General features: G+C 38.6%; 2 protein-coding genes across 2 annotated transcripts; both read left to right on the forward strand.

Annotated features, from left to right (window-relative positions):
- Window positions 1-501: 501 nt before the first annotated feature.
- On the forward strand, window positions 502-2,336 carry PSV08DRAFT_212295 (general substrate transporter). Its single transcript, XM_014217163.2, has 3 exons — window positions 502-1,451; window positions 1,508-1,900; window positions 1,955-2,336. Exons 1-3 carry the CDS (start codon window positions 561-563, stop codon window positions 2,207-2,209), a joined length of 1,539 nt encoding a protein of 512 aa, XP_014072638.1. The 5' UTR covers window positions 502-560; the 3' UTR covers window positions 2,210-2,336.
- Window positions 2,337-3,219: 883 nt separating this feature from the next.
- PSV08DRAFT_342805 (uncharacterized protein) lies at window positions 3,220-4,174 on the forward strand. Its single transcript, XM_014217164.2, has one exon. The coding sequence runs from the start codon at window positions 3,253-3,255 to the stop codon at window positions 3,874-3,876; it is 624 nt and encodes a 207-aa protein (XP_014072639.2). The 5' UTR covers window positions 3,220-3,252; the 3' UTR covers window positions 3,877-4,174.
- The last annotated feature ends 10,396 nt before the right edge of the window (window positions 4,175-14,570 follow it).

Raw genomic sequence — 14,570 nt, forward strand, 5'->3', positions numbered from 1 at the left:
TCAGCGAATAGGAGGCTGGGCAAATCAAGGTTTTCAAGCACACTAGCTCCCTCTTGGAGAAGCTTAACTCGTACCGCAGAGCCGCAGCCTCAACCGCTCCACTGCACGCCTCGACTTTGCCAATAGCGTTGCGGCCTTTTCCACGATCCTGCCCCCTAGCCGCTCGACACGATACCACCACCCAAGCCGAGCTATAGCCGTCGACGCGCCCTGTCTTTTTTTTTCCTTGCTGGCCTGCTTTCAAATGCCGTAGATGCCGACTCCACACTGGCAACCCGGGCGTCACTCTTCCGACCGGTGTGTATGGGCTTATGCCTGAAACGGCCATCGGAGCCTGCTAGCATGCTGCGTCTCCGGTAGTTGGTTTGACCCCAACATGTGGGGACTGAAATGTCGAATGATGCACTGACTGGAGTCTCCATGATGGCACCCACACAATGGTACTGGCATTGTGGGGAATGGTTCTGGAGTACAAGTAGGGACTTCTCTCCCGACCCCTTCTTCTCCTCCAGTCCCTTCTTTCCCCTCTTGTACCTTGACCCCTTCCATCTTCGACCACAATGGGACTCAGCGGCAAAACCCTCCAGACGGCCCAGCTTTTGCTCGTTGTCCTACCGGCCTTTGTGCTGTTTGGGTACAACCAGTCCGGCGTAGGTGGTCTCCTCTCCCTCCGGGACTGGAACGACCACTTCCCCGAAATCAATACCATCGATACCCATGGTGCTGAGAAGAGCAGCAACTCTACCAAGCAGGGCGCAGTCGTTGCCAGCTTCACCATCGGTGCCCTCTTTGGTGCTCTGTCCTGTTCCTGGATCGGAGACTACCTCGGCCGACGAAAGCTCATCTTCTTGGCTGCAGGTCTGACGCTTGTTGGCGAGATACTGCAATGCACCAGCTTCCAGCTTGCCCAATTCGTTGTCGGTCGCTTCATCCTCGGATGGGGCGTGGGTGCTCTGAGCGCCACCGTCCCAGTCTGGCAATCCGAGTGTTCATCGTCTGCCAACCGCGGTAAGCACGTCGTGCTGGACGGATGCTTCATCTCTCTGGGCTACCTTCTTGAAGCCTGGATCAACTTGGGTTTCTTTGAACAAGACAATCTGCCCTTGCAATGGCGCATTCCTCTCGCTATCCCGACTGTCATCTCCATCATTCCCATGTTGGCGGTTTTCAGCATCCCTGAATCACCTCGCTGGCTTGTAGCCAAGGGCCGTGTCGAAGACGCTCGTGTCAGTCTGTCCAGCTTCAAGGGTCTGGATCTGCACGACCCTGAGATCACTGCCGAGATTACTGGCATTGAGATCGCGCTCGAGGAAACTGGCCGCAGCGCAGCAAAGATGAGCGACATCTTCACCATGGGCAAAGACAAGCTATTCTACCGCTTTGCTCTCTGCATTTTCCTCCAATTCTTGCAGCAGATGTGTGGCAGCAACCTCATCTCCACCTACTCAACTGTAAGTTTAATCAGTTAAGCCTTATTCATCATCATCGTGTTAATGTATTGTGGTAGATTATTTTCCAGCAAGGTCTAGGCCTCAATAGCGAAACCTCGCGCATCCTTTCCGGTGGTGCGTTGACCTGGAAATTCCTTTCCTGCTTTGTCGCCTTCTTCACCATTGACCGCTTTGGACGTCGCAAGCTTTTCATGTTCAGCGGCGCCGGCATGGCCTCTTGCATGTTGGCACTAGCCATCGCATCTAGCTTCCCTAAGACGAACCAGGCTGCCCAAATCGCCTCTGCATTCTTCGTCTTTCTCTTCAACTTCTTCATCCCTATCGGCTTCCTTGGCGCAAACTTCTTGTATTGCACCGAAGTTGCGCCAACCCGGCTCCGCGTGCCCATGGCTGGTATCTCAACTGCGAACCATTGGCTTTGGAACTTTGTCGTTAACATGGTCACTCCTGTACGTACACGTCTTCTGTTTTGTACCTTGATTCCTGCTAACGCCCAACACCAGGTGGCGATTGAGACCATTGGATGGAAGTACTACCTCGTTTTCCTCATCATCTCCGCCATTATTCTCCCCGTAGTCTACTTTGGCTATCCCGAGACCATGGGTCGTAGCTTGGAGGAGCTGGAAGTCATGTTCACAGAGGGCAAGAGCATTCCTGCCATCGTTAGCATGTCGCGTAAGCCTTTTACCGGCAGCATTGTGCCTGAGGATAAGCTCGAGAAGATTGGCAAGAATGTAAGCGAGGAGGAATTTGTATGAGGCTGCTTTGGTTGTATCGACGTTTTCCACGTTGAGTGAAGCTTGTGGCTTTTCATGTATACAAGACGAGTATTTAAAGACTGGCTACGCTACGATATTATGATTAATGGAAAAAAAACGAACGATTTATGTCAACGTGCCAGATCCATGTAAGAGACTACCGCTGATATGCATGTGAATGTTTTCCAGAATTTGAACTACTTGCATTCTTTATTATTCCCAGTTGTAGGTGTAAAGCTTAGGGTCAATTGACAGTGGACAGATTTTATCCACATGCACACCCCACTGATCGAATCAATAAGCTTTCCCCACGGAAGCTAAAGTGTTGAGGCGTCTTGGTTAGGACACACGTTTTAGCGCTTGGGAAGATGCAAGCGACATTGGGGGGAGGGAGGGGTAACTCAGCCGCTTTGACGATCCTATGATCCCTTCTGTGTAGGTGCACCCACACCCACAGCCCCCCATCGTCTACCACTTTCTTGTCCAAGGTTAAGCTTTAAATGCCTAGAATACGAAAACTTGGAAATCGGAAGTTTAGCTCTTTGTTATGATTGGCTCGAAGCGCGTCATTTGTTCGGCAGCAATCGGGACGGAGAGAAAAAGACGCTAAGCCCAGCCACCAATATCACATTTCCCCGCGTTCTGTATCACTATGGCCTAGTCAGTCTCCAAGGCGCACAGTAAGGCATAGTGCGTAGGTGGAGAGCAAAACATCCAGTGATGTGAGTTGATGAAATAGCCCACTGCGACTGTTGATCATTGGTATACATGGCCACTTTTGCAATACCGTCTTCAGCAATGCTACGTATGTGGCGCAGTGCAAGTTTCCCATGTTAGATTAGTGGGTGAGGTGGCTCTCCTGAGTATTGGTGCGCAGCACTTTGAGGTACAAGGCTTAGAAATACCCACGTGATAGGGTTCTAGCCAGATAGTGTCGGGGAGGGTAAGCCAGGGACCGGAGTACACGTGTATATATTCAAGACTGAAGTTAGGAGGTCATTAGAAACTTTATCTTAAAAAAGACATATATACTACACTAGTACATGCTTCTAAACTTTTACTTTACTCGAAGCCTTGAAAGTATATATTTGTTTTCATCAATTCCTAACCCAACAACATCCTATATATACTACCCCACTACGAACAGTATGACCTCGGCAAAGTCCAAAGCCAGTGAAAGTGGCACGTCAAAAAACGACACGGCAGGGACACCACCGGCCTACGATGGCTCCTCCACCTCCGATGCACCACCGACCTACGAATCCGTCGGACGCGCCCTAACGGCCCTCTCGCAAGGCGACCCAGACGAGTTCATCACAGTACCATTCATAACCCGAACCGTGGCCTTCAGCATCCACAACTACAATCCCTTTTCGCACAAGCAAGGCGAGGTCCGTCATTCCATTGTGACGCGCCGGATGAAGCGCTCGTATTACCTCGCCCACTACGTCAAGGACATAGACGGCAATTTTATCGGCACCGGCCGTCCGGCAGTAGATGCAGAGCTCGTATTTGTGCCGGGCAAGAGTAGCCCCGAGGACTTGCTGCGCCAGGTCGACGAGGTGGTGATCAAGGTGCAGAGGCTGAGGGCCAATGGCATTGGTGAATGGGGGAAGCCGTTACCGGATCATGGCGTAGGACAGGGCGGGGGTGGAATGGCTATGTAAGGTGTGTGTGCGGATCTTTTCTCTGTTCTTCGATTCGACAAGAACTGTTTGTATCGTTGGATGAATTGAGCGGTTTGTTCTTTTAAATGAGGTGGTAAATGAAATTCTCGATGCAAATAACGTGCGGGATCAGTAAGCTGGAAAGATCAGTAAGCTGAACGCCCCACCCAACCTGACGCGACTCTCTCCACAACCACCACAATGCCGCGACAACAACGCTCTATACAGACTTCTCGTGAAGGTAGAATAAGCCTTACTATCGCGTCTTATCGTAGTAATTTAAGCTAATCTATTCACTCTCTTACAAAAGCGTACAATGTGCTAAAATCAACGCTGTACACGCGTCTCTATAGTACCTAGCCACGATTAGAGATAGTCTCTGTTAACTAAAAGCTATCGCCTATTAAAGAGCAGTCTCTTGTATAGTAGATCCTAGCCCTTAATTAACGTAGTTTTCCGCTACATATTATCAACGTGCGACGAATAGTAGACGCTCTACTCGCTGCGCGCGGTCAAGATCCACCTCTACTACTGTAACGGCGCAGGCAAGATGAATCGGATCTGTTTCGGACGTAGGGTCACTTTAGAGGCATATGGGAGTGCGTGGGACACTAGTAATCTAAGATTTAATTTAACACCTATAGGCCTTGTACGAAAGGATATTAAAAAACTACTAGATAAGCTATCGTAGACGGCGGGCTTTTATATCTTTGTAGTTCCTACTAGTCCCTAAGAGAAACTAGTTTGGACCCTATTTAGATATTGGTCGTGTTAGTGGCTTAGCTGTTACACTACCTCCCCCCTTCTTTAATAGCTTGTCCTAAGCTGTTAAGAACTTTTACTGTAAAACTATCTAAACTTTTTACTTATAATGTTACTGCCTGCTGTTTCGCCTAATTTAGAATGGAGGCTAGTGTTTTTCTGCGCACGTAATATTAGTCTGTTTATTTACTTATAGAATATATTAATACTGCGCTACCTTACCTCTATAATAATAATAATAATAAAACTTTTTCTATATCTATATATATATATATATATACATATATTATACTACTTCGCTACCCTACTAGTACGTTGCTAGAGGCGTATTACCTTATCTATCTTCGTTTACTTTATACTTTTACACGTAGCGTCTTTAATATTAATTTTAATTTTAACTTAGAGGGGTTTAAGAAGTGTAATTATTATACTTAGTAGAAGAAGAAGTGCTCGCCTATAAGTTTAACTACCCCTATTAGTAATAATAGTTTACTAACTTAGCTAAGTTCTAGAGTATATCGCTAATAAGTTTATAGATTTTATTACTACTATAGACTATTATGCTATCGCCCGCAAGAGTAAGGATCTAGATACTAACTATTACTCTACTAAGAAGATAGTAGAGGAGGCTACCTTAGTTTTAGCCTACTAAGTCTAAGTAACTTATAGTTAGGAGAAGGAGTTATTAGTTATATAGCTATTAGCTGCTAGCTACTAAGTCCTAGTAGAGATTTAGGGCTGCCTTAGTTGTTTAAAGAATTAAGTAGTGAGCCTAGAGTAGGCTATTGCTAGCCTTGCGGCCGCTCTAGCTCCTATTCCTTATTATTAGTTAGGTTAGAGTAGAAGGAGAGGTAGTAAGGAGAGGGAGGATTTAGACGCGGTTACGTAGTCTATTTTTAACTACTATAGCCTAGAGAAGGATAGTACTACTACTACTACTTCTAAGTTAGAGGTTTAAGTAATAGTAGAGGGTCTAGAGGGGTTTAGGTTCTTTTTATAGAAGTTTTTAATCTATTTTAAATACCTATTATAAATCTTAATTTTCTTTTTCTTTCTTTTAAATTTAATTATCTTATAGTAAAGTTATATTATCTTTACCTTATTCCTAAGCTTAAATCTACTTTAATAGAGCTTAGAGTAGTCTTAGTTTAGTTAAGTTTTATTTATAGAAGAGTTTAAGTTTATAAGGTACTCCTATAAAGTTAGAGGTAAGGTACTAAGTAGAGTCTAAGTTATATCTAACCTACTTTACTTAATACTTTAACTTTAAGCGATATAACTTACTAGCTAAGATTTCTTTAACTTCTTACTCTTTTATACTATAGATTAGAATACTTAAAAGTTTAGGTACTTCTTATCTTAAGAGAGAATTCTAGAGGTCTTTATATAGAAGTTCTAAAGTAAAGACGTTATAGATTTAAAACCCTTTTAGTAGCTAGAGCTAATAAGAGTTTCCTACTTATTCTAATACTTTAAATAGTTCTTTCTATTTATTAGATAGCTTTTAGCTAGAACGGCCTAAGTTAAGATTATAAGTATCTAAAAAGACTTAATCTTCTACCTTTTAGTTAATAGAATATTAGTACTAGTTTACTATAGTTTATATCTATTCCTAGGTTTTCTTAAGTTATTTCTTAGTAATCTTCTAAGCTTTATATATTTAGCTAGCTAACGTAAGAGTCTTTACTTAGTTTAACTTATTAGAAGTAAAAGAGAGTTTTAGAGCTTAGTCCTAATTCTAGCTTTATTATAGTTTTATTTTATATAGAATTTAGTATAGAGATATTCTAATAGAGAAATAGAGTAAGGAAATTTAGGCTCTATTAATTAGAGGTAATAACCTACTCTAGTTATCCTAATAGTAGGTTATAAACGGGCGTAGTCTCTAGTTAATATACTTATTTATAATCTTAGTTTAGCTATCTATCTTCTTATAGTAGGCTATAGATAGTTTAACTTTAACGCTTAGAATCTAATAGAATTTAGACTAGAATTAAGAGATAAACTATAAGCCTCTATCTAAGATAATAGTTTTAGGTATATAGCTAAAATAGTATACCTACTAAATAAATAGCTTAGCTATACCTCTTACTATAATAGTCTTATAATAAGAGATAAAGATAGCTTACTTTAATAAGTAGTTAATAATAACTATAATTATATTATAACTAGACCTATCTTAGAGGAACTTCTTAAAGTCTATATATAAGTATTATATAAGCTTATTAGAAATTAGAAGAGGGTAAATTATACTAGGGACTTAAGTCTATCTTAGATATACCTTTTAGTATACTATATAGTTCTAAATATATCTTTTATAAGAAGCTTCTATACCTTTCTAATAGTACTTTTAAGCTAGTAACTAGTAGGTTTTCTTAGTACTAGAGTATATAAAAGAAATCTAATTATATACTTCTTATATAAAATAAGTATAAAGAATTAACTTAAAGAGAATATATAGTCTATTTATATATAATAGAAGGTTACTATAGAGTTAGTATTCTTCTAGTAGTAATACCCTTTATTTCTAAAAGAAGAAATAGTTAAGTTATAAAATAGCTTTAATAAGTTTAAGAGAGTCTAAGAATATTAGCTCTAATAAGAGTTTAATAGTAGAAATAGTAGTAAGTTACTAGTACTTTTAGATTATAAAAGTCTCTACTAGGTTAGAGTTAATTTAATTATCTAGTTAGTATAGTTCTAGTAGAACCTATAATCTATTATTAGTTTAGGCTAACTTAAGATTTTCTATATCTTATTCTTACTATAAGAGAATATTAGCGTAAGTATTACTTTTACTAGGCGTATAATAGATAAGAAAATTAAAGAGAGCTAGCTCCTTAGCCTACTTTACTTATCTAGCATTTAAAACTTTAGTACTTATAAAGTATTTTAAAGAATAATAATTTAAATATATATTAACTTAGGATTTAGTAAAAAGTAATTTAGATTACTATTTACTAAAAGTAGTAACTATAGTAAATAGTTCCTTATTATAAATCTCTTAATTTAGTTCTAATTTAGCTAGAACCTTACTAAAGAATACTACTAGGCACTATTTATTATTAAACTAAAGTTAAGAGAGAATGCTAGCTATAATACTATTAGAGGTATCTATTTCTACCTTTATATTATACTCTAGTTAGTAGTAATATAAAGTTAGTATTAAAAGAAGAGTAGATTTTAACTTATTAAAAGTAGCTTAATAATTTAAATTCTATATAAAAGGATATAAAGGACTCTAAAGAGCTAGAAGTAGTTTAGTAACTTATAAGTATTTAGGTATAAATTACTAGTAAAACCTAGTAAAGCCTAAAAATAACTTTATACTTATAATAGTTATAGATAGTTTCTAGTCCTTTAGGGCTTCTACCTTTTTAGAATCTACTTCTAATTCTTAGTTTATTAGTATATAATCTAGGTATTTAGTCTAAGTAATATAAAATTTACTTTTTTTAATATTAACTTAAAGTCTAGCTACTTATAACCTTTTTAGCATCTACTATATATATTAAGTATAATTCTTAAGTAACTTAGAGTATATTAAGATATTATCTAAATAGATAATATAAAATAAGTCTAAGAATTTAATTAGCACGTTATTTATATAGCGCTAATATATAGCTAGTCTATTATATAGTTTAAAAAGTAAAACTTTAGATTTATAAGTTCTATAATAAGTCTAGAATATAGTATATTCTTTAAAGTTAGAATTTATCTAAATCTTATTAAAGGCTATATAAATATCTAGCTTTATAAAGATTTTAGCTTTATAAGTATAAGCTAATAATTTATTAATATAGAGAATTAAATAGAAGTCTTTCTATATAATTAAGTTAAGCTTATAGTAGTTAACGTAAATATAGAGGTCGCTATTAAGCTTCTAAATATATAAAATAGAGAAGGTAAAGAGGCTACTACTAGAGTTAATATATTCTTTTTATAAGTTCTCTAATATAAAAGCTTTTATAGCTTTTAGCTTCTTAGTGCTTTATGTTAGAATATTGCTACTTAGGTAGCGGAAGTTGCTGCTTGTTCTACTAGTAGCTCAGAGGTAGAGGTCTCTGCCTTCTACTTGTCTAGTAATAGACTTAGAGGCAGCTTATCGAAGGTTCTAGTAAAGAGAGATAAATAAGAGATAAAAAGATATTGCTAGGGGAGAGAGAATAGTTAAATTGCCTTCCTAAGGTAGTCTGTAGGATTCGCTCTACTCTTCTCTACTTTCTATCTACTAGCTCTTCTACTACTTATATATTCGTTGTCTTAGATTCTAGAAGAGTCTTCTTAGTAGTAGCTTGCGTAATCTATGGCGTAATAGATAGATATTACTAGATAATAGCATAATAGCTTCTAGTAATAGATTAATTGACGTGTCTTGGTTGAAGGTTGAGTACTTGGTTCTATCGGAGATCAGCTGGTGAGCTTATATCTCCAACACACCCCCTTAAGCTAGGCAGCTGAGATCTGATTGATCTGCTGGTTTTGATTAGCTTGTTTGTTTCGATGAGCTTAGGCTGATAGATTCGATCGATCTGATGGGTTGGATTGTTTTGATAGATTGGTTCGATAGATTGGTTCGATGGATTGGTTTGATGGATTGGTTTGATGGATTGGTTTGATGGATTGGTTTGATGGATTGGTTTGATGGATTGGTTTGATAGATCTGATAGATTGACTAGATTCGATTGCGATCGAAAATCTTGAATCTTATCAGCGTTTGTAGCTTTGGTGAGACAATCAGCTAGTAGCTGGTTGGTACTTTGGTATTGTATTTGGATCTGTTTATCCTCCACCTTTTCGCGAATAAAGTAGTATTGAATATCAATGTGTTTCGTCCTCGCGTGGTAGGTAGGATTTTTGGATAGTTGAATTGCGCTTTGGCTGTCAGAGTATATAGTAACAGTTCCATCTGATAATATATCAAACAGTGGTTTGATACTTTTAATAATCTGGTTTAGATAGATACTCTGTTTTGTAGCTTCGCGGTAGGCCATGAATTCAGCTTCTGCGCTTGATAACGCGACGGTTGGTTGGAGCTTTGATAGCCATGAAATTGCGCAATAACTCTTGTTCAACTGGAGTAAAAAGATATATCCTGTGGTGGATCTGCGGGTATCAAAATCACCCCCCCAATCTGCATCGGTGGATCCGATCAGTTTGATCTGATCTGATCCCATCGATGTAGATTGATCAGTTTTGATGGAGCCTTCTTGAATATTGGAGCTAAGTTGATATAATAGTCCAATTTGGCTTGATTGCGATAGGTATCCCCATAGGTGATCAAGGTTGCTAAAATGTTCAGGGCTTGGATTGGCCATAAATCGCGATAGAAGATTAACTGCGTAGGTAATATCTGGCCGAGTAAAGATAGATAGATAGATTAGTGCGCCAATTTGTTGTTGAAATAGATTGATATCTTTTGGCGTTGCTGTTTAGTCGTTTTTTGCAAGCTTGGTACCTTGTGGTAAAGGTATTTTTCTTGGCTTAACGTTCTGCTTATTGAAACGAGTAAGCAGCCGTTGAAGATAGCTTTCTTGGCTGATATATATCGATCGATTAGATCGATTAATTTGGATACCTAGGAATTCAGTTACATCGCCAAGGTCTTTGATTTCAAGCTCTGATATATCAGATAGCTTGTAGAATAGCTGTTGAATCCTTTGTTCGTCTGGTCCAAAAATGAGTAAATCGTCCACATAGGTTGCGATTATTATTTTCTGTTTTTGATGGATATAGGTAGCTGTATCGATCGGCAAGGATTGAAAACCTAGTTGATAGAGTAAGCTTGATAGCAGTTTCTGCCATTGTCGACTAGCTTGTTTAAGCCCATATAGAGCCTTGTTGAGTAAACAAACGTGGTTAGGATAATTTGAATTTGAAAATCCCTCTGGTTGTTCGATATAGATCGTGGTATCGATTAGTGCATTTGGAAAAGCTTGTTTTATATCCCAGCTCTGTATAGCCCAGCCTTGGGCTGTCGCAATCGCAAGTAACAGACGGATAATATCGGGCCTTGTAGTATTGGCAAACGTTTCTTGATAGTTAATGCCAAACTCTTGTTGAAAACCTTTGGCTACCCAACGAGCTTTGAAGATAAAATCGTTGTTTTGTTGATATTTTCTGTTAAGTACCCAGCGTCCTTTAAGTACTGGTTGGTTGGAAGGCCTTGGTACAAGCGTCCAAGTATTATTCTTTTGCAGCTGATCTAGCTCTTTTTGCATTGCCAATAGATATTGATCCTTATTGTCATGCTTAAGAACTTGGGAGTAGTTTTTTGGATCGGTAATATCCTTGGAGGTAAATAGGATTTCTTCAAGAATAATATCCTCTGTTGTAACTTCGGTAGATAGGGCTGATTCTGTCGTTCTAGCTCTATTCTTGATAAGTACAATTGGATTTCGTCCAACTGTTTTCATTTGATTGGTGGATTTCTGATCGTTTTGATTCACTGGTTTCGTCTGATCTACCATTGGATGAAGGTTTTGGTTGGTATTTGGATCAGCATTTAGTTGATCGTTGGATTGATCGTCGGATTGATCGTTGTATTGATCGATTACTAGTTGTGATTCAAGATCATAAGCTTGATCGTTGAATACTCCTTCAAGTATTTGAACATCCCTTGCAGTTACAATCTTATTCGACTTTAGATCCACGAATTCCTTTGGTTCTTTTCGATAGGCTAGTGATCCCCAAATTTTGATATTGTTAATATTTGGTTTTATTCCGTATTTTGCTTCGAAAGGTGTTCGAAAATTGATAGAACTATGCGGTGTTCTATTATATAGATATACCGCTGCGAGTAAGGCTTCTGCCCAAAGTTTGTTTGGCATTTTTGCTTCAAATAACAGAGCTCTGATCTTGTTGAATAGGGTTCGATTGATTCGTTCTGCGCCACCTTTAGCTTTAGGATTGAAGGGGGAAGTAAAACGTAACTTAAACCCTCTTCGATTTGATAGCTTTTGTAATTCTTTGGTATTTAGCTCATTATCTGATTGAATGAGCTTAATTAGCTTTGAATCCTGAACTTCAGCTCTTTTAATAAAAGCTTTGACTGGCGTTATAAGCTCTGATCTTGATGTGAGAAGGTCCACTTCTAGATATTTCGTGTGGTAGTCCAGGAAGGTAATGTAGTACCTATAGCCCTTGTTCGTTCTTGGCTTGATAGGTCCTCCTAGATCGCAGTATATAAGATCGCCAAACTCATTGACTTGAGTTATTGGTGGATTTCTGCTTATCTTGCTAGTAAATTTGCTTTTTAAGTAGATCTCGCAGTTGCTGAATGAGTTGTTTGTTTTAATATTTGAATTCATGCCGTTGGTGTTGTCACAAAGCTTATTTAAGCTTGTTTTACTAATATGGCCGAAACGTCGATGCAATAGATCGATTTGATCGTTTTCTTCTGTTTGATTGATTTGATCGATTTGATCGATTTGATAGTTTTGATCGTTTTGATTGGTTGGCATCGATTTTGACTGATTGGGCTGTTCTGATAGCTTTAGCTGATTAGATATATTGGTATCGTCTGATGTTAGTTCGGATGGTATGGGCTGTTCTGTCAGCAGTGCTGTATAATTGGCTTGTATATGGATCTGATCGTTTTGATGGATATCGCTAGTCGTGTGAAAGATCGCGACTTTTCGATTGTAGTAGCCCTTGGCTAGTATTTGGCTGGATTGGGTAATTAGACTATAGTCCCTCGCAAACTTGAATTTAGCTCCTTTTTCAACTGCTTGATAGAGACTAAGTAGGTTGACGCGAAACTCTGGTACAAGGAGTACTTCTTTTAGCACAACTGATTGATTAGTGCTAGTAAAAGTAATTGGTACTTCTCCTTTACCAATCGCTGGTAATAGTGTTCCTGTATTACCCCATTTGATATAGGTGTTGGAAATACTGCTGATATTTCTGAACAGCGTTCGGTCGGAACAGATATGCGCACTAGCTCCACTGTCTAGTATCCATTCAATAGATTTGTTTGTTTTGACCGATTGGGTTATATTGATATCAGCGATAGTTTGGTTAACTGATACTATTGTTGATAGAGCTGTTTCAGATCTATTGGAGCCTTGGTTGGGGCGTTTGCTTGGATCTTTCTGCCAACACTGATCAATTGTATGCCCATTTCTTCTGCAGAAGCTGCAGTTTTTTGAGCTTTTATATTGTTGGGTTGGTAAGGTCATTTCGATATCCTTTGGCTGCTGGTTTCGATAGGATTGATTGGATCGATGGTATTGATCAGATCGATGGGTTGGATCTGATCGATGATTGGATTGATGATCGAATCGATGATCTGATCGATGATTGGATCGATGAGCTGGTTGATAGATTTGATGCCTTTGGTAAGGTTTGGTATCGCTCCTTTGGATTGAGTTGTTGGAGCTGTTTTTGATCGATTTTAGTCGTCGAGCTTCGTTAATAATCTGACTGCTCATTGTTTCAAGATTAATTTCTTTATTTGATCTAAAATCTTGAGTAATTGCTGTGACTAGATAATTGAAATCTGAACTTAAGTTATTGAGTATTAGCGCAGCAATAAACCTGCTTAGTAATTCGATACTTCGAGCTTTTAGGCTGAAAGTAAGCCTTGATAGCTTTTGAAGATAGTTTTCCACGTTGTTTTGGCAGCTTGAAACAGTAGTATTAATAAGTTCTTTGTAGATAAGAAAGTCTGAGCTAAAACCTTCTTGCGCATATAGAGCTTTAAGGTTGTTCCATAGCTCTACTGGAGTATTGATTTCTTTTGTTTGTAGGAGAGGTCCATCTTCAAGACTAAGTCTTATAGTAGATAGTACCTTTGTCTCATTGTTTTTGAACGATTCTGGACGTTCTTCTGGTGTAAGGTCGGCTATTACAGCTATATCGTCGCAATCTTGTTGAATTAGAATTGATTGAATCCTTATAGCCCACATGTCGTAATTTGAGCTTCCTTTAAGCTTTGGTACTTTAAAAATACTGTCAGCTATTTTAATAGACTGATAGATTGATTGGTTAGATCGAGCTTATGCTGATACTATTGCAGTTACTGTCCTTACTATGAAGAACTCTGGCTGCAGATCGTTAGCTTGATAGATTGAAAAAACTGATTGATCGATTGATTGATTGATAGATCGATAGGTTGAAATATCGATAGGTTGAAATATCGATAGATTGATAGATTGATAGATTGATAGATTGATAGATTGATAGATTGATAGATTGATAGATTGGTGGATTGATAGATTGGTGGGCTGGTAAGTCGATCGATGGATTGATCGATCGCTGGATTGTTCAATTGATCGATAGATAGTTCTAGTCAGCTGATCTGACTTCGGATGATAGAGTTTCTCAGCTCTTCGCCGTGGTTATCCTCTTAACCCTTGTTACCCTAGCTCTTACTAAGAAACTAACCTAGATAGGTATAGTTCTTATATAGACAGCGCTGATCGTAATAGATCGCAATAAACGTATAGTACTAGAAGCTTCGATAGATCGCGTAATCCGGGCTCATAACCTGTTAGAATATTGCTACTTAGGTAGCGGAAGTTGCTGCTTGTTCTGCTAGTAGCTCAGAGGTAGAGGTCTCTGCCTTCTACTTGTCTAGTAATAGACTCAGAGGCAGCTTATCGAAGGTTCTAGCTAAGGAGAGATAAATAAGAGATAAAAAGATATTGCTAGGGGAGAGAGAATAGTTAAATTGCCTTCCTAAGGTAGTCTGTAGGATTCGCTCTACTCTTCTCTACTTTCTATCTACTAGCTCTTCTACTACTTATATATTCGTTGTCTTAGATTCTAGAAGAGTCTTCTTAGTAGTAGCTTGCGTAATCTATGGCGTAATAGATAGATATTACTAGATAATAGCATAATAGCTTCTAGTAATAGATTAATTGACGTGTCTTGGTTGAAGGTTGAGTACTTAGTTCTATCGGAGATCAGCTGGTGAGCTTATATCTCCA

Source organism: Bipolaris maydis (assembly GCF_028858645.1).
Source record: "Bipolaris maydis strain C4 unplaced genomic scaffold PSV08scaffold_18, whole genome shotgun sequence".
Classification (NCBI taxonomy): domain Eukaryota; kingdom Fungi; phylum Ascomycota; class Dothideomycetes; order Pleosporales; family Pleosporaceae; genus Bipolaris; species Bipolaris maydis.